Genomic DNA, 27,340 nt, shown 5'->3' on the forward strand with positions numbered 1-27,340 from the left:
ACACATTGATTGTGGGGAGCTGGTGAGAGTCCGCCTGCACACACGCAGTTACAGGGCTAACTGTTAGCATCACAGGAATAACGACAGTTGAGCTGGTCTAGCGTTGACAAGAGTTTTTTGGGACCGTTTAATGGCTTGATGTTGGACATTGTCCGTCCCTCGTGTTAGCTGACTGTTCGCCAGGACCGCAGCTCCTGTGGTTACTCAGCGCTGCGTCTAACCTCTGTATGCTAAGTCATGTTTGACCCTGCACCTCTGGGCCAAAGCTTTGAATGTTCGCTGTGTGTTGATTAATTCAGTTCAATTCAATTCAGTTTTATTTATAAAGCCCAATATCACAAATCACAATTTGCCTCACAGGGCTTTACAGCATACGACATCCCTATGTCCTTATGACCCTCGCAGCGGATAAGGAAAAACTCCCCAAAAAAAACCCTTTAATGGGGAAAAAAAACGGTAGAAACCTCAGGAAGAGCAACTGAGGAGGGATCCCTCTTCCAGGACAGACAGATGTGCAATAGTTCCAGAGCCCAGAAAAATGGTATTTGGGACAGCCCCAATCAGAGTTCATGTCAGTACAGCTGCCTTGGTGTTGCTTCAGTGAAGGAACAATCCAGAGAGTCCAGTTTGACCAACAGAACCATGAGTCTCTGAAGGCTTGTCAGACACCTGCATAATAATGTTGCAAAGTAATCTATCGTTTTAACTTATTTGACTGGTAAACCCAGGGCCTTGCTTGATGATGATGTGTTGCGGAACTGCAAAACCTGAGCCTGGTTCAACTTTTGTCCTTGAGTCCTCTGCTTTGGTACCCCCACTGTGTTAACAGATGGGTCTCATTCAACTACATGAAACTGATCAGTATCGGCCTTCAGTTTTAATCAGGCTGTAGTTGATTTATAGAGGCTGGTGCTGAAACACCTAGTCAATAAATCATCCATCCATCCATTTTCTAACAGCTTATCCTCTTGGGGGTCACGAGGGGGCTGGAGCCTATCCCAGCTGACATTGGGCGAGAGGCAGGGTACACCCTGGACAGGTCACCAGACTATCACAGGGCTGACACATAGAGACAGACAACCATTCACACTTGCATTCACACCAACGGCCAATTTAGAGTCGCCAATTAACCTGCATGTCTTTGGACTGTGGGAGGAAGCCGGAGTACCCCACGCTGACACAGGGAGAACATGCAAACTCCGCATCTCCCACACCCGGGATCGAACCAGAATCCCTCTTGCTGTGAGGCGACAGTGCTAACCACCACACCACTGTGCCGCCAGAAAATTAACACAGCTTTAATGATCAGTAAATTGTTTTAAGTATCAAGCAAAAATACAGAAAATTTGTAAGTTTGAGCCTCGAAATACGAGGATTTGCTGTTTCTTTCAGTTTTACAGAACTGTAAATTGGATATCTTTTACTTGTTTAAGCCTTTAGGCTCCCGACTGTTGTTCTGACTAAACTAGCAATTTAAAGACGTCACTATGAGTTCTGGGAAATTGTAATCCGTCAGAAGACTGAGGGCTTGAACTCATTTACAGCAAAGAAGCCGGTGAAAAGAACTCTTCCACGTTGTCTTTGTGTAGCCACGAGCACAATGAATGATCCTCCAAACTGTATTTATCTTTTAAGTGTGTCTGTACAGAGTGCAGGTGGCGGTGTGTGTTTTGTGTCTTTGAGACTGCAGCATCATGACTCAGTCAGACTCAGACAGTTATGAGTGTCTTCTGATGAATTTACTACAAGAACAGAGGAACTTGGGATTTCTGGAGCGAATAGATCAAACTGGGGTGGCTGCTCTGGATATCTTGTTATGATTTTAGTGCTGCGGTGTCTGTCACAGTTCATCCGCTCTTCAAAGGATTGAAATGTTCATGCTTTCTGGCAGTTTGGTGCTTATTTAAGGCGGTCCACAGGTCTTTATTTAGCTGCCTGTGGGTGCATTGTTCTTATCTTCCTGTGGCCTTTGAGGCCTTTTGTAAAGAGAAAGAAAACACTGGTAATGCTTCGCTTGTGAGAACAAAATCACCTTTTTCCCATCAGTGTAACAAACAAAAATGTCAGATGGATGGCACGTTCTTAACTGTCTTTTTCTTGTTAGGTGAATAATGACAATTAGCTGGAGTGGCTAAACAACTAAAATGCTCTGTATGGATCTGTGTGTAGCCTGCTTGTTTCACACTATCGATCCATTTTTTTAGCCCAGTGTTGATCAGTATTAGCTGTTTACGTGTCCACTCAGCTAACCTAATCGCTGAGGCTCCGTGTACCTTTTATAATGAGGGACCCAGATGTCCCAGCAGTCTCAAGACCGATGGTTGTTTCAGCCACAGGGACCAGCGCCTGGAGGCTCATTCTCACCTCACCTTCTTTGTTGCGTCCCTTTGATGGTCTGAAGCTAGATGACGTCAGACAGCATGAAGAGAACTGCTTAAATACTTCTATTTGTTTCCCATAAAGGGTGATAAAAGGCCACTACTTAGCTCTGAAATTGATGTTTGTATTGATTGTGTGTAAAGATTTAATGTGTTGCATGGTTCGCCTTGATGACTGTCACTGTTACACACTGAAGAGTCTTTGGTCCAATCTACTTGTTTGTTATGACCTGTCACACTGGTCATTTTTTATCTAATTGTCATTTAACCCTCTGAGACCCACATAGACCAGTTATTGTCTTTTTTGGTTGGATAGGACATCTTTTGGTGGAGATGGCAGGTCAACAGTATATACCACATAGAATTGGTATAAATCACCTGAAAGCAGGGAACCTGGAGATTAATTTGAGATGCAGCTCAACACTGTGTTAAGTTTTTCTAGTCACAACGTCACGATGGAATTATATGAAGGCCATTCCCATGCTCATTTATGTCTCATACGTTTTTGCAGCGATTTTTGGGGTTGATACCATTTGTTACATAGCTTGGGTGCTCAATTTAAGCATGTTGTACCACTCAAGAATTGATAAAAAAAATTGTCAAATCCCTCCATAATATCACATTAAGATACCAAGCCCTTGAGGAACACCATAGAAAAATCCATGCTGTGATTTGGAATCAAAAAGTCTTGATATTTGGTGATTTCTATAAGCATTGCATGTTTTGGTGATTGGGGCAGAGTGCACCTCTGCTCTGGAAACTGCTTTGAACCTCCCTTGTTGTCAATAAACCTATGAAAGCCATCCATCCGCTGAATGCCCGAGGTCTCTAATTTCTGGTTGTAAAGTTTACTGACACTGTAATGATCCTATAGGTCACTAGGTCTTTTTAGGCCGTGATGTCCATTTAAAACTGGTCTCACCACAATGAAATGGCCACTTTGGGGGCTAACATCATCACATGAATAAAACAGGGCCCACTGAATTCATAAGAGGCTCAGCTTTCCATTCATACCCAATTTATGCATTTCCAAGTCTATTTAGGGAGCCCAGTATGCAGAAATATTCAAATACAATCTGCGATAATAACACATTTATACTGCATGCAAAGAAGTGCATAGTTTGTGCCCAAAACTGAATGGGACTAGTATAAAGAGAGCATGTCTGTAAAGGAGAGACTTGTGTGTACAGAACCCATTTCCATTCCGATATTTTGAGGTGAGAGGTCAAGGCACCTCTGTGAAAATAGCCATGCTGTTTTCCAGTATCATCACTCAAGCTTTAAAACTCAGCCCTCTATAGCCTCCGAAAGACAAGAATGTTGGCCAGGATTGCCAGTGACCAAGCAGGTCTCAGAGGGTTAATTTACTTGTCACTCTTGTCATGTCAGATTTGTTTTATGCCCAACAGCTGTCTAAATCATTTGAGAGTAAAGAGTTTTCCATTAGTTATTCTGTACAGTTGATGAAGTTAAAGTTGTTTGTTTTTTACTTTAATAACAGTCATTTTTTAGTCACAATAGCACCGCGACACAAAGAGTTTGGTCCAGACTGAAATATCTGGATGACCATGAAATTATGTTTGGACATTCATGATCTCGAGAAGATGACTTTAGTGATCTCCTGACTCTTCCCTGTAGCACCTCCATGATGTTGACATTCATGTTAATAAGTGAAATTTGTCAATAACTGCCGGACAGATCGCCATCAAATTTGGTACAGATGTTCATGTCCCTTTCAGGATGAATTGTAACGACTTTGGTGATCCTGACTTTTCATCTAATCGAAGTTTAATTTGTCGGATTCATTGCAAAACTGATGACAGTCCCAGTAGCAGCTGCACTTTGTATTTATTGCTAATTAGCACATGCTAACACACACTAAACTAAGATGAAGGACATGAAAACATTATGTTTGCTTAACATCAGTATGTTAGCATTAGCGTTATATAGTTATGTGTGCATGTTAATGTTAGTATTTAATTTGTGCCTAACACAGCCTCACAGAGCCACTAGCATCACTGTAGACTGATAAAATTAGTTGGTCACCTAAACCCGGACTGTCTTCACCGGTTTAGCATGGTCAGACAGCAGGAAGATACATTTTTTTTCATATAGAAGAGTGATAATAGGCTCTCTAGCCCTAAAAACAGATGTCTGTATTGATTGTCAGAAGCTGAAAGATTCGATAAACTAATAAGCTAGCCTGGCGGGCTCGTGGGCTGCTCAAGCTCCGGACATTAACCCATTCAGGGCTTGACGCTAACTTTTTTCCCAAGGAGCACATGTGCTCCTAAGTTGAAAAAGTAAGGAGCGCACAAAGAACTTTAGGGGCACAATGTAAATTGATCAAATAATGTGTTTTCCGTAATAAACAAGCAAAATTATTTAATGAATTTGTATACTAAATGTACAGAAAGGTAAAATCATCAAGTTTTGAAAAAGTATTGCAATTTAATTTTGTCTTTAATGTTATTATCTTATATATATTATCTTTGCAATATGATTATCTTATATAATGTTATTACTATCCTAAAACATTCTCCAGGTCCTCTGAAACTCTGCAGGACTTAAGCCTCTTTCACACAAAGCTTTCGCGGCGCCCACCAAGGGGTAGGGCGCAGAGGACAGGATTTGGGGGAGTACAGGCTCGTTCAGGAGCTACAGCTCCATGGTGACCGCTTCCGGGTCTACTTCAGGCTCTTCTCTGCTATTGGACGCGCGGCGCCGAGGTATGCGCACATGCGCTAAGGTAGCACATACACAATGAATGGGTTCGTCGGCGGAGGTCTGCGCTTTGCGCGCTCTGTGTGAAAAGGGCTTTATTTCCACCCTGCCCAGCAGCGGTACCGTGGCGAACGGTCCCTAAAGGCCTCTACACATGATCAGCTGTAAAACCGCTTTGCGCTGGCTGTCCCATTGTTTGTCTATGGAGAGGGCAGCAACGCCTGACAAAGCGGCACCGCTACCCTTGGCGTCGCACACCACTCTGATTTTCCGTCCGAGCGCTGTGCTCAGAGTTTAAATTATTTGAACTACAGGGAGAACGGAGCAGGCTTCCCTGGAGATCCGCCGATTAACCCGGTCCATCTCCTCCACACTTTGACTTATTTCCACGCTGCCAACAGTGGGATTTAAGCCCTTTTCGCACAGAGTGCGCAAAGCGCAGACCTCCGCCGACGAACCCATTCATTGTGTATGTGCTACCGCGGCACAAGAGCGCATTGTGCCGACAGTGGCTTGGAAAACCGCCCATAACCGTGTCACACAGGGAACAGGGAAGAGGGAAGAGGGAAGGCGGCTGGAGTTCCTCCAACATTTGCGGTTAGATTATCATATTTTTTTATTGACAAAAATATAGGCTGCTTCGGCTGATTTTTTTATGCACACATGTGCCCCTAAATATTTTTTACAGTTCGCACACATCTATTTTTAGTCGCAAATGCGAGTGAAACGCTCGCACTGTCGAGCCCTGCCATCCCGGTGTTTTCTCCGCAGCCTCCACTTCACTCAGCTTCACTCAGCTGCCCGATAAACCCGCTGCTTCTTCCCACTTTAACCTGAAATGATGTTTTAGCCTAGCGGGCTAAGACATCGCTCTCACTCATGGAGAAGAGGAGGAACGTTAGCGTTAGCTCCCGCTGTTAGTCAGCTGCCACCGGCTACTGGAGTAACTTACAGCTATGGAGTGCTTCTACCAGCTCTTCTAGTCACTGAACCTCACCTCCATCTCAGTAAATATATTAGAAAAATGTAGCCTTGCGGGCTGCACGCCTGGCTCGCCAGGCTGCCCGCAAGGCTACATTTTACAATGCTAATTGAAAATGTTAGCTGGGCTGCCGGGCTAACTTACTCACCTAACACAACCATAAGGCCTGACCCATTGCTGGGACCGAGCCGCTAATAACTCAAGCTCCAGACATTAACCCATCCCGGTGTTTCCTCCGCAGCCTCCACTTCACCCAGCTTCACTCAGCTGCCCGATAAACCCGCTGCTTCTTCCCACATTAACCTGAATAACAAACCAGGGCTCGGTGCTCCGGTTGGATCCAAACAGAGAGCTGGGGCTAGTTGGGAAGCTAGCGGAGGCTAACCGACTGTTCTTCGCTCCGGTCATGCTGCGGCTGACCGCCAGCCGCTCCCAGCTAGCTCCGGATTGTTATTGAGGTTAAAGTGGGAGAGGCAGCAGATCTGTGGGGCAGCTGAGTGAAGTGGAGCCTGAGGAGGAAGCACTGGTTAGCCCCAGTTCTCCGCCATTTCGCTTCGAAAATACACGCTGCCATTGCTCACTGGCTGTAGCCTTTTATAGGGAGGGAGGGCCAAGGGCTCCGAGGGGGGTTCACATGAACGCGCAGCCGGACCGGCTTGTAAACAATAGGCTGGAGATCAACACAGAGAGAGGTTGTGTGAGGTCATGCTATACTCCAGATGAAATTACACCTCTAGTTCTTCACATAGCGATTTTTTAATTCTTTCAATCTAGAAATGATGAATTTCACTTATTGCTCCTTTAACTGTAGGACTACTTTGTGTGCAGTGCTAGTTGGCAAATGTTAGCATGCTAACATGCTAAACCTAGGTGGTGAACATGGTAAACATAACTCCTTTTTAGGTTCAGCAGGCTAGAATATGAGAGCATGTTAGCATGCTGGTGTTAGCATTCAGCTCAGAGGACCACTGTGCTGTACAGCCTCAAACAGCAGCTAGCATGACATTTGACTGATACACTGTGTGTCCAATCAGATAGTACACTTACAGGTGGCACAGTTTGTACATGTGTTGCACTGTCTTCATCTACTTCATCGCCACTGCTGTACACAATTAAAAAACTACAACACCCATAATTAATGTAGGAACTGCTGCAGCCAAAGTGCAGCCGGTGGGAGCTGCATGACGACTCAACCACCATGATCAGTTTTTAATGTTTTATCAGGCAATAAATACTCCAGACTCTGCTCTAGTGTCATTTTCAGGACAATTGGGGCAGGATTCTTCTTGGATTTCAGAATTGTCCTGAATTTTTCTGGATGTCTGGTCCCCCTAGTTAAAGTATATTTGTACAATGTTTTGGTGCTCACTGCAGTAGTCAGCCACCATTTCATAAATTTATTTAAAATGTGTTTGAAGTACAGCCCTGTGTGGTACATGGTGCACCATCGGAGCACTGCTCTTTGTTTACACTTACTGAGATTTAACTAATTTTGAACACTGAAAACAAATCTCTACAGATATGGAAACACAAAATAATTGCACAACATATCCACACCCCCTAACACCGTTTAGAATATAACACATCCACAGTAAGTCACCACTGGTGCAGGCAGTTTGCTGTTAGAGGTTGCATAATGAGATGAGTGTAATCAGCATGTGATAAGTGATTCTTAAGCTCAAGTTAAAGTGGCCAAAATTATACATCACTGCTTTTTTATAACAGAGACAGTTTCACCAGAGCAAATGTGAGATTCAGTCAATTCAGAGATGTGCAATTTTCAATTCAAATACTTCTCTGTGCATCGTCCTCTGATATCATTATGTCATATGAAAACATGAGTGTATTTAAATGAATCACAGTAAGATATATGTGTGCATGCTCCCATAACAGGATGACTAAGTACACTACATATTTTTTTGACATTATTGATCTCAGCAGTCCTTAAATTTGTATAAAACATGAAAAAAAACTTTGATCGTGGCCTAATATCATCCATCAAAAAAATATTACTGAGCGTCCATATGATCACCTGTTTGAATATGATTGATTAGATCCCAGGTTGGTCGAGCCCAAGCTGCAGCCTCTTAAACCTCCAAACAAGCTTCACGGCCATAAAACACACGCCTAATGAGAGCGAGGCCTCGAGTGGATTGGAGCTCTTGTGATACGACTTTGTCATAAACACAGCCTCACTCACGCAATCACCATTAAAAGTTAAGAATAAATAGCTTCAGCCCTGTGCATTGTCTCGCCTGGTTTGCTCGGGATTTTAATTGCAATTAGCGCAGCTGATTTATCAACGCGTAGTGGTGGGTTTCAGCACCATGCCGTGTTAGGCTAATTGGTTTGGTTAAAAAGGCGTGACAGGGAGCACGCTGTAGCTCTCAGAAAGAGGATCAGCTCCATGGATCGCAACAAGAAGTTTCTGTGTGCGGTCCTTCCTGCGTGTTTTCTGTGTGTTTTCAGTCTGTTTTCATTCCTTCCATCTTCCTTCAATCTTTTCCTCTCTTATCTTCCCTTTCGTCTTTTTCTAATATTTTCCATCCTGCCCCCCCTTAGTGCTACCAAACACTTCTCAGATGGGATTTGTCACAGTAGTAATAACACTCAATCAGTTCTCTATGAGCCGCCTTGCTCCATCTCCTCTCTTATCAAGTGAGGATCTGCTACGACAGCCGGTTTAAAAGAAAAGTAATCATTCACTGATCACACGCCATTACTCTGCTGCTAAATGGAGGAGGAAAGGGGGGAGCAGAGAATGTGTGTATTCCTCTTCTAGTCAGATAAAATGTCAACATTTCACTGCAGGTGTTAGTGGAGACTGAGCAGCGGTACTGTTGCTCCTTACATGTCCCTCCTGTCACCCGCTCCAAGAGAGAAGGCTGAACAAGTCGAAGCTGCAGCTTTACACGGCGAGCGGACCGAGTCTGTGCACTGAGCTGTATGCTAAAGGAGTGGCTCTCTCAACAAGGGTGTGAATCTGTGATGTTTGTGGTTTGTATGGCTGTCTGCTCTGCGACCAACAGGGCAACAGCGGCATGCTCTGGCAAACAGGACACAGGGACACACAACCCAAGAGACTTTTGCTGTGCACATGAAATGTTCTAAATGTTAGCTCCATATTCAAGATGTAGAGTTGCAGCCCCGTATTGAGAAGCACAGTTCAGTTGTCTTAAAGCTTTTATGCTTCTTCTCTAATTGAGGCTCCCACTTCGTGATTGGTTAATAAAGGAAATGTATGAGAGATGATCACTTGTAACCAAAGCATTTCTTAATACATGAAATGTAGTGGGGATGCACAATGATATTGATGTGTCATGTGTATCGCCAGATTCAGGTTTTAAAATGAAATACCAGCATCGACTTGAAATGAACAATTCTGCCAATATGACATGTCAATAAGTTGTCACATTAATTATGCAACTTCAATTAGTCAAAATAGGTTCCAGTTGTAATAATTGTAAGAATTGCCTCAGAGCATCATCCAAGTCTGTTAAAGGGATACTTTGCTGATTTTCAACCAGCTTTGCATCATAACAGTGTGGGTAGTATGTGTTAATTAATTGTGGTAAACTGCCCTCCATCTTACCAGCGCCCAGATCTCCTTGCTCATCTCTCAGCTCACATCTGCCAGATCATGCATTTCGTGTCCATCTGGCTGATTTTCGATGGCTTTAAATCTTTTGCTCAAAGTACAGATTGTACTTCCACTTTTTTGTTTGCCAGCCACCACGGACACAAAGAGTTTAGAAGCGGATGAAGAGAGAGACCCACCCCTCTGTCTCTGTCAAACTCAGATCAAACCATAAAACTAGGCAGTGCTGACCACATACAAACCAATACCCTGTTACTGTATTGCCTTATTCTCACCTACAGTGTGTTCAGAAACATACTTTAGTGCACTGTTTGGCTGTGATATGAGAATTTGTGAAGGGGAAGTAAAGGCTGAAAAAACTGAGATCATACAGTAAATTTTTTTGTAAATGGGTTGAAAAATTCAAACAATTTTCTTCTAAAAAAAGATGAGAGAAGATGTCTCAAGTTATCTTTTTAAGGCTGCAACTAATGATTATATTTTTAGTATTTATTGATCTGTCAGTCTTGGCTATTGATCTGATGACAATAGGCCCTTGGGGGTCAACAGCCATAGGAGATGTGTAGCCAGCAGATATTCGGGGCAAGACCTTCGCTTTTGTACACCAGTCATCGTTTACAGTTTGATTTGCACTTTAGACAGGTTCAGACAACATTTCGGCTAATCTCTTTAAACAGATAGGGGCATATGGATGCAGATAAATTAGTTAAAAGCTCATAAAAATCTAAATCATCGTTAGATGATAGCCGATGGGTTTCAAGATCTTTGACCAATGCATTCAACCTCTTTTGCTCTTCATATGGACTGTTTACCTGCTGCTCAAATGTGATTTGTCAATACTAATCCAATGCCAAATGCAGACCAGAATATCCCATTGTCTGTTTATATAGTTTACTGATCTGCAGATTAGTTTATTCCATGAAATGTCCAGGCTGTCCAAGCTACAGTGTAAATTCCCAAATATATTCAATTTAACATGCTGTAAAGAGAAGAAGGCAGCAAGTGTTCACATCAAAGAAGGTTGAACCAGCAAATGTGTGACGTATTTTCTTAAAAGATGACTGAAATTATTCATTGATTATCAATATAGTTCAAGATTGATCTACAGGAGTCATTTTGAGGATATAAGAAGACTCCACAGTGTAAATGTTAGGTGCAAGTTAAGGAGACAGTAACAGATGTTTTGTCCTCCTGTTTCAGTGTAGATGCATTTCCTCAACGCTTCACCTTGTTCATAGCAAAGCGATACGCATCCAGCACGTCTTATCTTCATCCTGACTCAGTGCCAGTGCTCGACAGTCTTACAGAGCAGAACAAGAGCAGAGGGGGTGAAGATGAACAGCGGAGGGGTGAGAGCAGAGTGGAGTTGAGTGGAGCAGGAAAAGAGCAGAGCGGAACAGAAAGGCAGGAGCGAGGCCACAACACATCCCAAATATAAAAGATGAGAGCGGGATGAGCCAGAGATAGCTCAGCGAAGCCGGGGTCGCAGGCAAAAAGCCACATTTGTTAATATGGGGTTCAGCCAGCAAGATGTCAAGAGACAGGATACCACATTATACAGAAGTTACACAATGCCAGCCGAGCCACTTAGCACACAGCATGAGTAATGCAGTGTTTATTCACCGTGGAATAACTCACCCAGGTTCACTGGCCCAACTGACGCACTTAGACAATAATTTGAGCTATGAATTGATCTTTAATCAGTTGTGTACCGTGAAGTCAGGGATTTACTGGCATCAGAGTCATCACACTAATATTTAACTTGTACCTGCACGGGACAGGAAAAGTTTCCAAAGTTAATTTCATTGTTTCCAGATGAAGCTGAATACCTTACGAATGACAGAACATGTAATTCGAAAAACAAAGTCACACACGTTCTTAGTGGGTGTTGCCCTCCGCCAGGGCTGTTCCTTGTCTCAGATTCTGTTAGGTGATATTCATGGACAGGATCTCAAGGCGCTGCTAGGGGGGAGGAAGAGGTCCAGTTTGGTGACCTCAGAATTGCATCTCTGCTTTTTGCAGATGATGTGGTTCTGTTGGCTTCATCACACCATGACCTCCAGCATGCACTGGGGTGGTTTGCAGCCGAGTGTGAAGCCATCAGGATGAGAGTCAGCACCTCAAAATATGAGGCCATGGTTCTGTGCCGGAAACCAGTGGATTACCCCCTCAGGATTGGGATAGTTACTGCCCCAAGCAAGGGAGTTCAAATATCTCGAGGTCTTGTTCATGAGTGAGGGTAGAATGGAGCGTGAGAAAGATCAGTGGTTTGGTGCGACGTCTGGAGTGAAGCAGGCACTGCACCGGACTGTCATGGTGAAGGGGGAGCTGAGCCGGAAGGCAAAGCTTTGGATTTACTGGTCCATCCATGTCGTATGAGCTATGGGTAGTGACCGAAAGACTGAGGTTGTGGATAAAAGCGGCTGAGATGAGTTTCCTCCGTGGGGTGGCTGGGCTCAGCCTTAGAGACAGAGTGAGGAGCTCGGACATCCGGAGGAAGCCTGGAGTAGAGCTGCTGCTCCTTCACAGTCAAAAGGGGTCAGTTGAGGTGGTTCGGGCATCTGATCAGGATGCCTCCTGGGCGCCTCCTGTTAGAAGTGTTCTGGGCACGTCTCACTGGTATGAGGCCCCGGGGCAGACCCAGAACACACTGGAGGGATTACATATCTTGTCTGGCCTGGGAACCCGTAGGGATCCCCCAGGAGGGGCTAGGTAAAGTGGCTGGGCAGAAGGACAAAAGGAATGCTTTGCTTGGCCTGCTGCCCTCTGTGGCCCCGCTTCGGATAAACAATTGGAAATGATGAATGACAGAACGTGTTTAAAGAATACTGATGATTGTCAAGAAACACACAAATACACAGTTTGTTACTGTGGATGTTTCTGGCCATGTCTGAAATTAGTGCTGAAACAATCAGTCGATAAAGCGATAAGTTACTTGACCAAAAGTGTATCAACAGTTTTGGTATTTGATTTGTCATTTAAGTCATTTATCCAACCTAAATGTCAATGCCAGTTCTTGTAATTTGAGTACATTTTGGGATTGTTATTTGGACAAAACAGGCAATTTCAAGATGTTTTTTTTTTATTTTTTTTGCTGATTGCTTGGCCTCTGGTAATGCTCTTTGCAGCTTTTTCGAGAACCGCTCATACAAACAACTTTACACAACACTGCTTGTACCCATCATTTGCAAGCTAGCTATTTGGGACCAGGCTGTTTATGGGAACAAAAATGTTCAATCTGAAAGTTACATCGCTAATGCCTGAAATGCTTGAGTTCACTCTGGTCTTTCTTTCTTCATCTGTTCTTGGACGTACTGTAGCAGGCAATGAAGAGCAAGCTGTACCCAGCATGCTGTTCAGCAGTCTAATTCGTGTCCCATCTCAATACACTACCCAGTGTGTACTTCAGGCAGTAGTAACGCACTACTAATTAAGATGTGTAGATCTCAAGAGCTCGCATTTGACACTGCACTTTCTTGGGTCCTCAGCAAAACACCTGCCAAGTCATCTGAACATCTGAGCAATGGTTGTCAAGAAAATCAATCGACAATCACAGAGACTCCTATTAGGGGATAACAATTAACCTGGAAATCCAGATGCCCCGCCCCCAGCAAATTCAAATTTGCACTGCACGGGGATCTGGCCCAGACGAGCAGAGCCCGCTGAATCGCCTATCGGACCAATCAGATCAGTCTATCTGACAGAGGCGGGCTCTGGGCGGGCGTAACATGACGAGGACAGCACTGCACTGTATGAGTCGAAAAGTAAACAGCCAAGATGGCAGCTGCCGAAGGACCGCGTCCATTCAATGTAGCTTTGGAAGAAACGCTAAGCCAACTACACTTATCTCTTTCCTTGAGAGAGGAACAGAAGACTGCCCCAGAAGCCTTCGCTTCCAGGAAGGACGTTTTTGCTGGTTTGCCGACGGGATATGGCAAAAGCATAATATATCAGTTAGCCCCACTGGTCGGCAAACAAATGGGGCTTAGTGCAATGAATACGTCACCTTGTTATTTGCTCTGATTGGCCATCGTGCTATCCAATTGCGTGCGGCGGCATTTGAAATGCCTCAGTTAGTGCCGCCCCTTGGGTAGGAAGGGTGTATCGGTGAGGGCCAGACTCAAAATCTTTCTAGATTTGAGTCTGGATTTTCAGGCTAGGTAACAATATGAGCCAAGGTGAATTTAATTTAAATAACATTATCCAGATCTTTAACAGAATTTTCTGTGGGCAAATGAAAACACAACTGCCAGTGTTTGATTTTGATCTTTTATAGGGTTGGTTTGGATTCACCAAAGTCACACAACAACACAAACTAACTAACTGATTGAGGCAGCTGTAGACCAGCAGCTCCTGTGTCCTGTGAGGCAAATGTACTGTTTTTGTCAGTGGAGTCTGGTGGCTTTGAAGGGAGCGATATAATGGCTTTATGTTCCCTGTTGAAAAGGGCTGACTGACAGTGAGGTAAAGCAAGGAAAATATTCTAATGTCAACAAATGTACAATGCTTGGCTTTCATGATGGATGGTCCTTGGCTTCCATGATACTTTGCTAAAATTTCCCAAACCTGAAGGTTACAGCTGTCTTGTTTTGTCTGATTAACAGTCCAAAACTTAAAGATATTCAGTTACCAATGATATTGAATATAGAAAAGCCATAAATATTCACACTAAAGAAGCTGAAACAGGTTGTTTGGTAATTTAGCTTAAAAAAAACAACACTTTTCTGCTGATTGATTCAAAGACTCACTGTCGTAGCTCTTGTATCTGCTATGATCTGCAAATCCCCACTGAGATAATGTGTGAACGGAGCCCAAGTACCAGTGTTTATTCAGTTGAGTGCAGTTTGATTCAAATGTGTTTTTCACACAGCTCGATAGTGACACATGTGAGGCTGAAGTCAGTGTAACTATGCACTTAAAACAGTGTCAGCTGAGAGCAGAGAGAGGATTTAAGTCTCACAGATCTGTTTGGACGAGCAGGAATGAAGAGTCGACTTTGCTCTCTTTCTTTTTTCTTCATTCCCCTCTTCTTCACACACCCCCCCCTCCACCTCCTCCCTGTCGCCCTCCTCCGATCCTCTCTTTTTCTCTGGAGCATTGACAGAAGGTTCTCTCATCCTCACCGGCAGCTGTTGCCATGGTTGTGTCAGCACTCTCCGCACTACCTGGGATGGTATTTCCATGGACACAGATCAGGATGACACTGGGCTGTGAGGTGTAGGAGGGAGGCAGTTCAGCAGTGTCAGCAGTTCTGTGTGTTGGAGACAAACTGAAGGAGACAGAGGAGGAGGAGGAAGAGGAGGATTAGGGTCTGGGAAGATATTAAACAGAGAGGAGCAGAAGTTGGAAAAAGAGTGAACATGAGAGAGAGAGGCCACTGTTGAAGGGTCATTTCTACTTGACGCAGATTTCCCTTTTTAACGCAGAGTTGTTCAGTTTCAATCCGTGAACAACAACAAAACAAGAGTTTAACAACCGGGGAGGCCTCCGACTGAGTCCTGCAGCTGTTCCATTAACACTGGAGTGGACATTAGAACATTTGAATTACATGATTATAATGTTTTCCAGATGAACCATAAATCATGGCCTAAATTGGAGAGTCACTCTTTAACACATCATTCTGTGTCCATGAGAGGGAAGTGAAGAATTTGAATTTTTTTGGCTGATGCTGATGGATATTGGAGAATGATAATTTATGTATCATAAATACCGTAATGTTCAGAATATAAGATGTTTTTTGTTCCTCCTGGAAATAAGTCTAAAAAAGTGGGCTAGTCTTGAATTCGGGTCTAAACTTTTAAATGTTAGTGTACATTCACATCAATGAAAGGTGCCAAATATCTGTACAATGAGCGTTCCTTTCCTGACCGAAGCGAGCCACCACCCTGTACAACAAGCCCATTACCACATCCATCATTCAGCTGAAGAAGGCCTCGGAAATCATTTAGGATCTGAAGATATCCACGACCGACTTCAAAGCTAGCCTTGGTAGATGTAGAAGAATGATGCAGCATAATGGCCCCTTCAGTTACAACACGTCATTAGCACCACTGCGCTCTGAAACCCATTATTTCCAATGGCTTGCTGTGCCACGACGGCTTTTCGCTTTGTCGTCGGTTAGAGCTTGCTCACAGCGCTGCGTGCACTGAAGCCAGTGGCGACACAAGCTCAGATCTGACTTGTCTGATGAAGCCTTAATGGACTATCGTGGCAATGCAGGGTGAGTCTTGCTGAGCAATCGCCCTTGGACTTCAGAGAGAAGCTACTGTTTTCTTTTTTTTAATGAAATGTGATTAAGTTGAGGAAAAAGGACTCCTACACCCTGGATCAGATAGGCAGTGCTGTTTATAAACCCGTATTTTGACATGTGTTACACTTACACATTGGATTGCATTTATTTAATTTAAATGTGGCATATCTAAAAGATATTGCAAACAGGATTGTACAGCAAACTCGGAATGACTATCACTCTTTAAAGGTAGTGGGTGCCCAACCCGAGGATGGGATCCTCAGGGCTAACTAATTATATAGGAAACAAATTAACACCTATTTATTGATTCGATAAAATGTTCAATAATCCACCATTAAAAAACCAAAAAGTAGAATATTGGATATTTTTACCTCTTCAGGAAACTCTTCAGTTGAATCATATGAGAATTAAACGTTACTCTTTAATTCACTGACACATGCAACCTGTGCACATGTTTGGAATTGTTTTAAAAGTAGGATTGCAGTGGTACACTGGTTTTAAGGTATGATACCATGCACATTTGCTTATCTACAATATTTCTAAAAATGCAACTAGACAGAATCTCAACTTGATTTTACTTTATACACAAACTTTCATTTAGGAAAATGGTTTCAAGGATCAATTACAGTAATAAAACTTTGTTCAATCAAAAACAACCCCTCTGATCTCAGTCCTTTAAGGGTAATTTTGACTTATAAGAATAACTCTGTAATAACATAGTACCATGAAACAGTGATATTTTCTGAGACAGTTATCGTACCGTGAAAATCTCATACTGTTGCAACGTTACTCACAAGCCAGAAAGATTGGAAACCATTGCTTTGATATAATAGATATATTAATGCCTCTGTGGTGTACACAACATATCTTAATAAAGATTATTAAAGCGTTTATTAATTATTACACTTGAGTATCATGATATTACGTTTTTTTTGGATTTTTGACACTAAATATTTTTGATTGTTTGCACTTTTTTATTTTCTTAAGTTGTTTACCCTGAAAAAAAAATCCTGCAGCAATTTTAATTTTTTTTATACTGACACAGGTAGATGTCAGTTCCTTTGCTGAGATTGCAGAAAAAAGTAGTGCTGTGATGTCGTATGTTACAGGGACTGTGATAAATACAAATATAGATCTCACTGTTCTGATTTTATCAAGAAAAATGTGGCTTTTTAATCCATAAGTTGGTGTTCTTTTTACTATGACAGGTTTCCTAAAATTGGGTTTTAAAACATCACAATATATTATTTTGCTTACAGTTACCCAGGATTGAAATGTAAATCGTGTATTGTGATACATATCATTTGATTCTTGCCAACACACAGCCTGGTGAATTCGCCAATATTTCTTTGTAACATCCTAATAGGACTGTGGTTGTTTTTTATAAGTGGTTGTGATTATTATAGGATGTGAGGCAGTACATTTCAGTTTTATTTTAGTTCCACCGGCCTCATCGTGTCCACCCGATTGGATCTTTCTCGACATTGTCACTGAGTTAATGGTTCTCTGGTTTCGTATTTGAAGGTGAGCCGCTCTGAATATTGTTAGCAAACGATCTCTGATCTGCTTCAGATAACAGCGGTCTTGTCAGTTAGGTTTAAGAATTCGATTTCACGTCCACCAAATCCAGGTTTTATATGCCCACATCTTTCCCTGTGAGGGTGAAAATCAGTCGATCTCCCCGATAAGACACCCATCTGGCCCGACACAAAGGCATCCGCTCCCTGAGCCGTCAGGTAAAGCTGACATTCCCATTCCCCTCTCTTAGCCTCCTGCCTCGCACTTATTGTAACCTCCATAATGCCTCTATTCATAAATCATCTTTTCTGGGCCCGTGTGACAGCAGGCACTCTGACCTCCTGCAGACTCTCCGTCTTGACCCCCTTCACTCCCCGTACAGCCGAGCAATCAAGGACAGCGGCAGATGGTGCCGAGCATCTCCGCGTGAAAGGCCGAGTGTCATTTAATATAACAAAACGAGAGGCTGTGACTGACTGCAGCTTCTCCGTCAGGTCTCCCACTGACCGCCCATCTGTGTGTGGCAGAGTGACCACAGTGTGCTGTTCAGCATCAGCGAGGATAACACACCCTTATCCTTAAATTCTCTATCAGCTGGACTCCTTGGTGGTTATTTAACTCATTTCTCTTAACAGTAGTTTTTAAGCTTCCCCCTGCTTCCAGTCTTTATGCTAAGCTAAAGCTAATTGCTCTCTGGTTACAGCGCCATATTCAGCCCAGATATGAGATAAAAGAAAGGGAACTTCCTTCTTAATTCTCCATCTTTGTTACCTCAAAGAAACGACTGCAGCATTCACATATTTCTTCCGTCTGTTTGAACGACGGGAACATTTCTCACTTCATCTAAAAGTGTTCACATTCACCCTGTTGTTCCACCCAGAGTTTCACCACTGCTGCTGTAGCCACATCCACAACACGAGGAGTTTTATTAGTGGTGCTTCACTTCTGACACTGTGCATCCTCGTAGAGCTGTTTGTACTTGGTGTCGTGTTTTGACTCAGCACTCTTCACACATGGTTTCCCTCTGCACCAACACACGTTTCATCTGCACATTTTACCCGATTGTGCATCTGTGTCCATTTTCTTTATTAAAAACTCAGCACGTAGAGTCCTCACCTGTGTGCTGGACGTGTGGCGCTGCTGCTGTTTGTGCTAATTAATGATCCAACCTCAGCCCTCAGCCAGTTGATGTTTGGGAAGCAGAGCGGCGTCACATGCTCGCCCTGCTTTCACTCTCACACTGATCAACAGTTTACACAAAGCTACCGCCTGCTTTTCCAGAGAAACACAGCTTCAGCATTTCAGACTTTTTAGGTGTGAAGGCCGCTCGCTCAGCTCGCACAAGCCACCGCTTCACACACACACACACACACACACACACACACACACACACACACACAGCCTGGAGTCTTTGCACTTACAAAGAGATGAATAAACTGAGTGTTGTTTTGAGTTGAACTAAAGGAGACAGCAGTCCTGTAGGACACCGTCAAACTCTGTTATCTGTGTGTCTTTCTCAGGGGATTCCTTCACTCAATTCCGGTTTTCAGAAGAAAAGGACTGGGAGATGGACTCATTTGCAGCCAGTCAGGTAAATCTATACTCTCCCCAGTGTGCAGCGTTCTGCACGGCATCTTTGTCTTTCATGGATTTAACTCACTTTGTGAGATATGGATCCCTCAGATAGGCATATTACACCTGGATTTAAAATGCACAGCAGGTGAAAGCAGGTGGTTGATCCATTAGTTTGGTTCACATTGATATATCCCAACTATCAGATAGATTGGCACAGAATTTTGTACAGACACTTAGGCCATGTTTACACGAAAACGATCCACTGAAAACAGAATTGTTTTTTATTTTCATTTTGAAAAAAGTTCCCCGTTTAGACGACAGCGTTTTGATAACAATCGCCGTGCACACGGATCCGCAAAAATGACCACAAACGCTGCAGTATACATGCAGCGCTTGTCTGGACGGACGACGAGGTGGAGTTGCTACAGTAAATCTACACTATGATGGGGAAGTGTTGATAAATTCAATAGGGTGAGCAGCACAAGCAGAGCTCAGGAGAACGCCATTGTTGTTGTGATGATCGACTTTCTCGTGCATGCCTAGTGACTGGAAGTGTAATGCTCATGTGCGAAAAGTCTCCGTTTTCAGAGGAACTGCATATTGCAGGACCTTATTGATCCAAGATGATGAGTCTTAGGTCCCCTTTATACGACAATGATTTCAAATGAAAATGGTAAACTTTAGTTGCATTTTGGCCGATCGTTTACACGACAGCGGCATTTTGTGTGCCTGAAAACGCAACGTTTTGAAAACAGGTTCCAGAGTGCAATTTTTTGGAAACGGCACCGTCTCCGTTGTCATGTAAACTTGCAATATGCAGTTCCTCTGAAAACGGAGACTTTTCTGGCAGACTCCTGAGCTCTGCTTGTGCTGCTCACCCTGTTGAATTTATCAATGCTTCTTAAGCAAAGTGTAGATTTACTGTAGCAATTCCACCTCGTCATCCGTCCAGACAAATGTTTGTGTGGTTGCCATTTTGTTTGTTTATACATCGCCTCTCTGTAGAAGGAAGTGTAAGCGCCACACCGCCAACTACTGGCATGGCATGTATACTGCAGCGTTTTGGGTCATGTTTGTGGATCCGTGTGCACGGCGATTGTTATCAAAACTTTTTTCAAAACGAAAATGAGAGACAATTCGTGTAAACATGGCCTTACTGACTGATGATCACCTGACTTTTAATCATTGCTGGTTTGAGTGAAATGTCTCAATTCAAACTGTTGTTACTCTAAATAAGAGCTGCTAGTTTATCTTGACTTCCAGTGGCACATATTTCACCTGTCAAACACTTTCAGGTCTGATCCTTCCGTGCACTGCGCTGCCTCATCATTATGGCTGATGCTAAAAAAAGTTAAAGCAGTAATAGTAATTTGGCAGCGTCGTCACATGCAGGATCAGGACTACTACTGGATATTATTTTAAAAAACACAATGCCAGTACCAATGCTAGCAACCCTCTCAGCATGCAGAACTGCCACCTCCATTAAATACACTGCACCACATCACAATATAGACTGTATGGGTTGTAGCTGCTGCGGTAGTGGGCCAATCATACGTCAAGTAAATCAAGAATGCTTGTGGTGATTGGCTGTGAGTGTGTTTTTTTAGATCTATACTGGATACACAAAGGATCAAAAGCAGGTATCGTTTGATTAGAGAAGTTTTGATACTGCTTGGTACTGGGTTATTTCATATAAATTATCAATTTTAATTTTAATTTCGTATGAAGTACCAATACCCAGCCCTGATCAGGACTGATAGAGCTTATAATGTGAGCAAACAGAGATGTTTTAACATTGAAACCACAAACACATCATGGCCTGTCATGACAGTTAACCGACTTGTTGAGGTCATGTCCATACATCGTACGATATCGACCCTGTGTTTACATAAAAATGCACCAAAAAATGCCACCAACATTTTACCTGACATGATGTACATTGTCCTCTTAACTATAGCGCTGTTAATCAATCTAGATTGTTTTGGTGTGAGTTGCAGAGTGTTGGAGATATCAGCTGTAGAGATGTCTGCCTTCTCTCCAATATAATGGAACTAGATGGCTCTCAGCTTGTGGTGCTCAAAGCGCCAAAAAAATACATTTGAAAAACTCAACAGCAATGTCTCTTTCCAGAAATCATGACCTGGTTACTAAAGATAATCCACAGACCTTGTTGTGAGCAGTTTCATGTAGGAACTATTTTCTTTCAGCTGAGCTTGACCCACTAATTGTATCATGACAGAAGGAAGAGTGCATCTACTCATGGACAAGAGGCTCATGCTTGTGACAGCGTGAGATGTAAACATTAATGGCGTCCTCCTCAGCTGAGCTGTAACATCAGCTAGCTCAGTGGTGCTAGGTGAGCTAGCAGTAGATGCACACTTCCTTTTGCACGGTGATACTACACGGAGACAGTGTGCCATCTAGTTCCATTGTAGGTATCTCTACAGCCAATACCTCAAACACCCTGCATATCTACGTAGCTTCATAGCTAATGTTAGCATGATGATGAAGATCTACTGGGCTCAAGATGTGGCTGTAGATCTTAAATTCTCAATCTGTAATTTACCAGCAGTAAATCTGAAAACAAACATCTAGATTGTGACTGCAAACAGCTGTTTTGGTAACATTTTTTCCCGTTTCCACTCTAGATGTCTGCAGTGTTTGTGGACCTCCCAGCACTCGCCCAGAGCCTTCAACAAGTGCCTCTCCATCAGAGACTCAACCTGGATGCTGAGCTGCTTCAGGTAGGCTGTCTGACTGTATCTCCTCTTAACTGAACTTTGGTTGCAGGTTTTTAATGTTTATTTATCATGCTGCTCCTGTTTCAGGTCACAACACCAATAGAGCTGCCCACTATGACCCTCGCACCTAAACAGGAGGTGCCCAAAATGGCAACCTTCACTCCTCCGTCCGCACCTTTAAAAGTCCCCAGCACCGACCAGAAAGTTCCCATGGCTGCAAACCCAGCATCAGGCTCAGACTCCCAGGTTTCCTTGAGCACTGCAGAGCCACCGGTGGAAGATGATGGTGATGAAGAGCTGGACCAGCTGCTAAGTTTACAGAAACCAGTCTCGGGTGTTAGTGGAAACCAGTCTGTCAGTGTCACAGACGAGGAGAGTGTGCTCACAAAGAAAGGTGAGTTTATTCAGCGTGTTTTATGTGAGTGCTCTGTATTTAAGTTTGACATTTTGGGAAATGAGCTTATTTGTTTTCTGTGGGAAAGTTAGCTGAGAGGATTGATACCACTCAAGTCGGTACAGTGAATATGAAGCTACAGCTAACAGTCACTTAGCTTAGCATTACGTCTGAGGCACAGGAGGGAAAACAGCGAGCCTGGCTCTGTCCAAAGGGAACAAAATTGGCCCACCAGCACCTCGAAATACAAAAATTATTTACATCTTGCATTACAATGAAGTTGTTTTTGACTCTTTCAATTACTTTATTTTTGGACAAACAATACTATAACCTATTTTGATGAAGATTTTTTGACACACTATATTATGACTTTTGTGATATGACTTTTTTTGTTGTTTTAGATATTTATGACATAGTACACTGACCTTTATTTTTTTGGCATACTATACTATTACTTATTTTTGGACTTTTATGACAAAGTACATTGACTTTTTTTTATTTGTCTGTTTTGGCATACTGTAGTATGCTTTTTTTTTTTTTACATACAATACAATATTATGACCTGTACTTTTAAAAGATTTGTATGACTATACTATTATCCAGACTGTTATTGAGACTTCTTCTAGTCCTCATATACTATGACTTTATTTCAGTTTTTTTGACATACTATACTATGGCTTTTTTAAATAGCATGTTCCGACATACTATACTGTGACACTTTTTTTTTCATGATTTTGGACGACATACTACTGTGACACTTTTTTTTTCATGATTTTGGACGACATACTATACTATGACTTTTTTTTCATGATTTTGGACGACATACTATACTATGACTTTTTTTCATGATTTTGGATGACATACTATACTATGACTTTTTTTTCATGATTTTGGACGACATACTATACTATGACTTTTTTTCATGATTTTGGACGACATACTATACTATGACTATTTTTCATGATTTTGGACAATGACGCTTTTTCCATGATTTTGGACGACATACTATACTGGCTTTTTTTTCATGATTTTGGATGACATACTATACTATGACATTTTTTTCATGATTTTGGACGACATACTATACTATGACTTTTTTTCATGATTTTGGATGACATACTGTACTATGACATTTTTTTCATGATTTTGGACGACATACTGTACTATGACTATTTTTCATGATTTTGGACAATGACGCTTTTTCCATGATTTTGGACAACATACTATACTATGACTTTTTTCATGATTTTGGACGACATGCTATACTATGATTTTTTTTCATGCTATTGTATCACTGGTTTTACTGGTATTTTTACTGCCTTATGATGAATTAGTGGTAGTAGCGCTTTAAATTGCCACAGCCATTTTGGTGCTTTTGGAGAACTTCATCAATGTGACAATCACTGATCAAATCTTGGCAGCCAGTCACAATGTTCTTACCATGTGTTCTTTTAATCTGCAGCATGTGAGGAAGTGAAGGAGGTGGTAACAGAAGTCATAGAAGAGAAGATGGAGGAGGTGAAAGACAAAGATGTCACACCTTCCAAATCTGCTTCCGTCAAGCAGGAAATGACAGAAGAAGACCTGGAGGATTGGCTTGACAGCATGATCTCCTGACCATCAACCCAACGAAGGACTTGATTAAAGACCGAAGAGTTGTTGGACTTTGGTCTTGATTTCAAACTTAAAATTTGCCTAAAAATCAGCCTGAAAGCTGATTCTAAAGTTTACATGTTGGACACATGTTTGTAAAGGACTTAAGCAAAAAAAGCAGAGACCAATATCCAACTTAACAAAAAGGGGTGGTTATGTGTTTGTTTCCTGGGTTGAATGAGAGACAGTATGTTCAGAGGTGAGACAGGACAGTATGTGTGTGATAATGTGTCAGAATATTCCTGCTTCACTTCATGTTTTGGAGAAAGAATTCTCTGTTTTGTGATACTGTGTCAAAGTGTTCCTGTTGCACACTTCATGTTTCAGAGAAAGAATTCTCTATTCCTTGTGAAAGTTACACACCGCGGGAGTGTCGCCGTCAGAGGGATCTCAGCTGCAAAAGGGACAGACACAATAGTGAAACTTTGCTTTATTGCGTCAATTACTTTATTCATTTCCTCCCCCTCATCAAAAGAAATGCGGTTTACCAAAGCTACTACATACATACAAATGGCCGTACAATAGCAGTTAACCCTTTTGTCGTCAATAAATCCTTGAAACAAGTTTTGTTTTTTCCATTTTCATCTGTTTGGGGGCTCTTCTACTGTGGAAGGAAGTGCAGGCGGGCAGGACACCACAGCTTTGAAACAAAACCAAACTAAGCAACATTTACACAAGGATCATCTAGATTTTATACAACAAATGTTTTCTCTTTTTATAATTTAAAAGCCACAAAACTACCAAGCTAAATCTGCTTGTAACTAATCCAGAGCTAGAGCACTGCTTGTGTCAGGAGGGACAAAAATGATAAATTTGTTTTGCATAGTTTCTCATAAGGCACGTTGGCACATGATAAACACCTAAAGTGAGTCGTCTCTGGTCCTGGAAGAACCATCTTCTGCAACTCCTCATTTCATCTGACAGATTTGAAAGGCAGATCAGGTCTCGCTCATGTCATTTGATGTTAACTGGATCAACAGTGATCAGTACTAGCAGCACACATCCATTCAGTTGGTTTGGTAATAAGTGACACTAACATCCTGGCGTTAATCTAGAAATTGTGCATATTCAGACATTCAGTTGTCATGCTGTAACCCTTCACGTGTATCAAATGTCTACACACAACAAATTGTGCAACAGGTTGGGGTTAAGCAAGTGAAAAGGCAATGTGAATCAGAATCAAAAGAAGAATTTGCATAAAAGAGGCGTCGTGGCAAGTGACTGTTTTTCAGTAACAAGGAAGAGGACTTGGATGGACAACCCCGAAATGTCCAGTCGTCAGTCATTTGTCTTTAAATCATTTTCTTGACATTATTTTTTTGTGTATCTGAATTCAATTCATTTTTTCTCGACACCATGGCAGCAGAGAAAGTCCAGAAATTGTCCAGGTTCTGTTAACAGGGTGAAGTCAAGTTCAGTGTCTCTTTCAGATAGAAGGAAAGTAGAGAGGCGTGTTTGGGGCACGACACAGAGCTGGCCCTCTCTAACCCAACTGGTCCTCATATTGCTTACGGAAGCAGTCTCCAGTAGGGAAGAAGTCCCAGCATCTCTCCTGGTACATCTTCCACACAAACGACTCCTGGTGGGGGGGGGGGAGAACAAATTTGATGTTGTAAATCAGTTTATTAAAAATTTGAAGGGGCAGTCCATCAATTTTACACATTAGATTTTACATTAAGTTTACTAGATGGTACTACCGTGATGGAAAAAGAATAATATGCCATAAAAAATATGAAAAAGTCAGAGTATAGTATGTCATTACAATGTGGTAAAAAATAGTCATAGTATAGCATGTTATCCAAAATCATGAAAAAAAGTCAGAGTATAGTATGTCGTCCAAAATCATGAAAAAAAAGTCATAGTATAGTATGTCGTCCACAATCATGAAAAAAAGTCAGAGTATAGTATGTCGTCCAAAATGATGAAAAAAAGTCAGTATAGTATGTCGTCCAAAATCATGAAAAAAGTCAGAGTATAATATGTCGTCCAAAATGATGAAAAAAAGTCATAGTATAGTATGTCGTCCAAAATGATGAAAAAAAAGTCATAGTATAGTATGTCGTCCACAATCATGAAAAAAAGTCAGAGTATAGTATGTGGTCCAAAATCATGAAAAAAAAGTCAGAGTATAGTATGTCGTCCAAAATGATGAAAAAAAGTCATAGTATAGTATGTTGTCCACAATCATGAAAAAAAGTCAGAGTATAGTATGTCGTCCAAAATGATGAAAAAAAGTCATAGTATAGTATGTCGTCCACAATCATGAAAAAAAGTCATAGTATAGTATGTCGTCCAAAATCATGAAAAATAGTCATAGTATAGTATGTCGTCCAAAATCATGAAAAAAGTCATAGTATAGTATGTCGTCCAAAATTATGAAAAAAGTCATAGTATAGTATGTCGTCCAAAATCATGAAAAAAAGTCATAGTATAGTATGTCTTCCAGAATCATGAAAAATAGTCATAGTATATAGTATGTCATCCAAAATCATGAAAAATAGTCATAGTATAGTATGTTGTCCAAAATCATGAAAAAACATCGTAGTATATAGCATGTTGTCCAAAATCATGAAAAAACATCATAGTATATAGCATGTTGTCCAAAATCATGAAAAAAAGTCATAGTATAGTATGTCGCCCAAAATCATGAAAAAAAGTCATAGGATAGTATGTTGTCCAAAATCATGAAAAAAGTCATAGTATAGTATGTCGCCCAAAATCATGAAAAAAAGTCATAGTATAGTATGTCTTCCACAATCATGAAAAAAAGTCAGAGTATAGTATGTTGTCCAAAATCATGAAAAAACATCGTAGTATAGTATGTCGTCCAAAATCAGGAAAAAACATCATAGTATATAGCATGTTGTCCAAAATCCTGAAAAAAAGTCATAGTATAGTATGTCATCCAAAATCATGAAAAAAGTCATAGTATAGCATGTTGTCCAAAAACATGAAAAAAAGTCATAGTATAGTATGTTGTCCAAAAACATGAAAAAAAGTCATAGTATAGTATGTCGTCCAAAATCATGAAAAAAGTCATCGTATAGTATATCGTCCAAAGTCATGAAAAATAGTCATAGTATATAGCATGTTGTCCAAAATCATGAAAAAAGTCATCGTATAGTATGTCGTCCAAAATCATGAAAAAAAAGTCATCGTATAGTATGTTGTCCAAAATCATGAAAAAAAAGTCATAGTATAGTATGTCGTCCAAAATCATGAAAATAGTCATAGTATAGTATGTTGTCCAAAACCATGAAAAAAGTCATAGTATAGTATGTCGTCCAAAATCATGAAAAAAAGTCATAGTAGTATGTCGTCCAAAATCATGAAAAAAAGTCATAGTATAGTATGTCTTCCACAATCATGAAAAATAGTCATAGTATATAGTATGTCATCCAAAATCATGAAAAATAGTCATAGTATAGTATGTCGTCCAAAATCATGAAAAAAAGTCATAGTATAGTATGTCATCCAAAATCATGAAAAAACATCGTAGTATATAGCATGTTGTCCAAAATCATGAA

The 27,340-nt window shown here is 41.6% G+C and overlaps 2 protein-coding genes across 5 annotated transcripts in view; one reads left to right on the top strand and one right to left on the bottom strand.

Annotated features, from left to right (window-relative positions):
- aven (apoptosis, caspase activation inhibitor) overlaps positions 1-24,376 on the top strand; it is a 58,910-nt gene extending 34,534 nt beyond the window's left edge. The window contains exons 3-6 of the mRNA XM_033648439.2: positions 18,971-19,041; positions 21,674-21,769; positions 21,854-22,160; positions 23,623-24,376. Of these exons, the coding sequence (XP_033504330.1) occupies positions 18,971-19,041; positions 21,674-21,769; positions 21,854-22,160; positions 23,623-23,777 (629 nt within the window). The 3' untranslated portion in view covers positions 23,778-24,376. The remainder of the gene's footprint in view (positions 1-18,970; positions 19,042-21,673; positions 21,770-21,853; positions 22,161-23,622) is intronic.
- The window catches only part of ryr3 (ryanodine receptor 3), a 159,617-nt gene continuing 156,519 nt past the window's right edge, over positions 24,243-27,340 (bottom strand). For all 4 annotated transcript variants that reach the window (XM_078173909.1, XM_078173908.1, XM_078173907.1 and 1 more), the window contains one exon: positions 24,243-25,392. In XM_078173909.1, the coding sequence (XP_078030035.1) occupies positions 25,297-25,392 (96 nt within the window). In that variant the 3' untranslated portion in view covers positions 24,243-25,296. The remainder of the gene's footprint in view (positions 25,393-27,340) is intronic.

Source organism: Epinephelus lanceolatus, chromosome 13, assembly GCF_041903045.1.
Source record: "Epinephelus lanceolatus isolate andai-2023 chromosome 13, ASM4190304v1, whole genome shotgun sequence".
In the NCBI taxonomy this organism is placed as follows: domain Eukaryota; kingdom Metazoa; phylum Chordata; class Actinopteri; order Perciformes; family Serranidae; genus Epinephelus; species Epinephelus lanceolatus.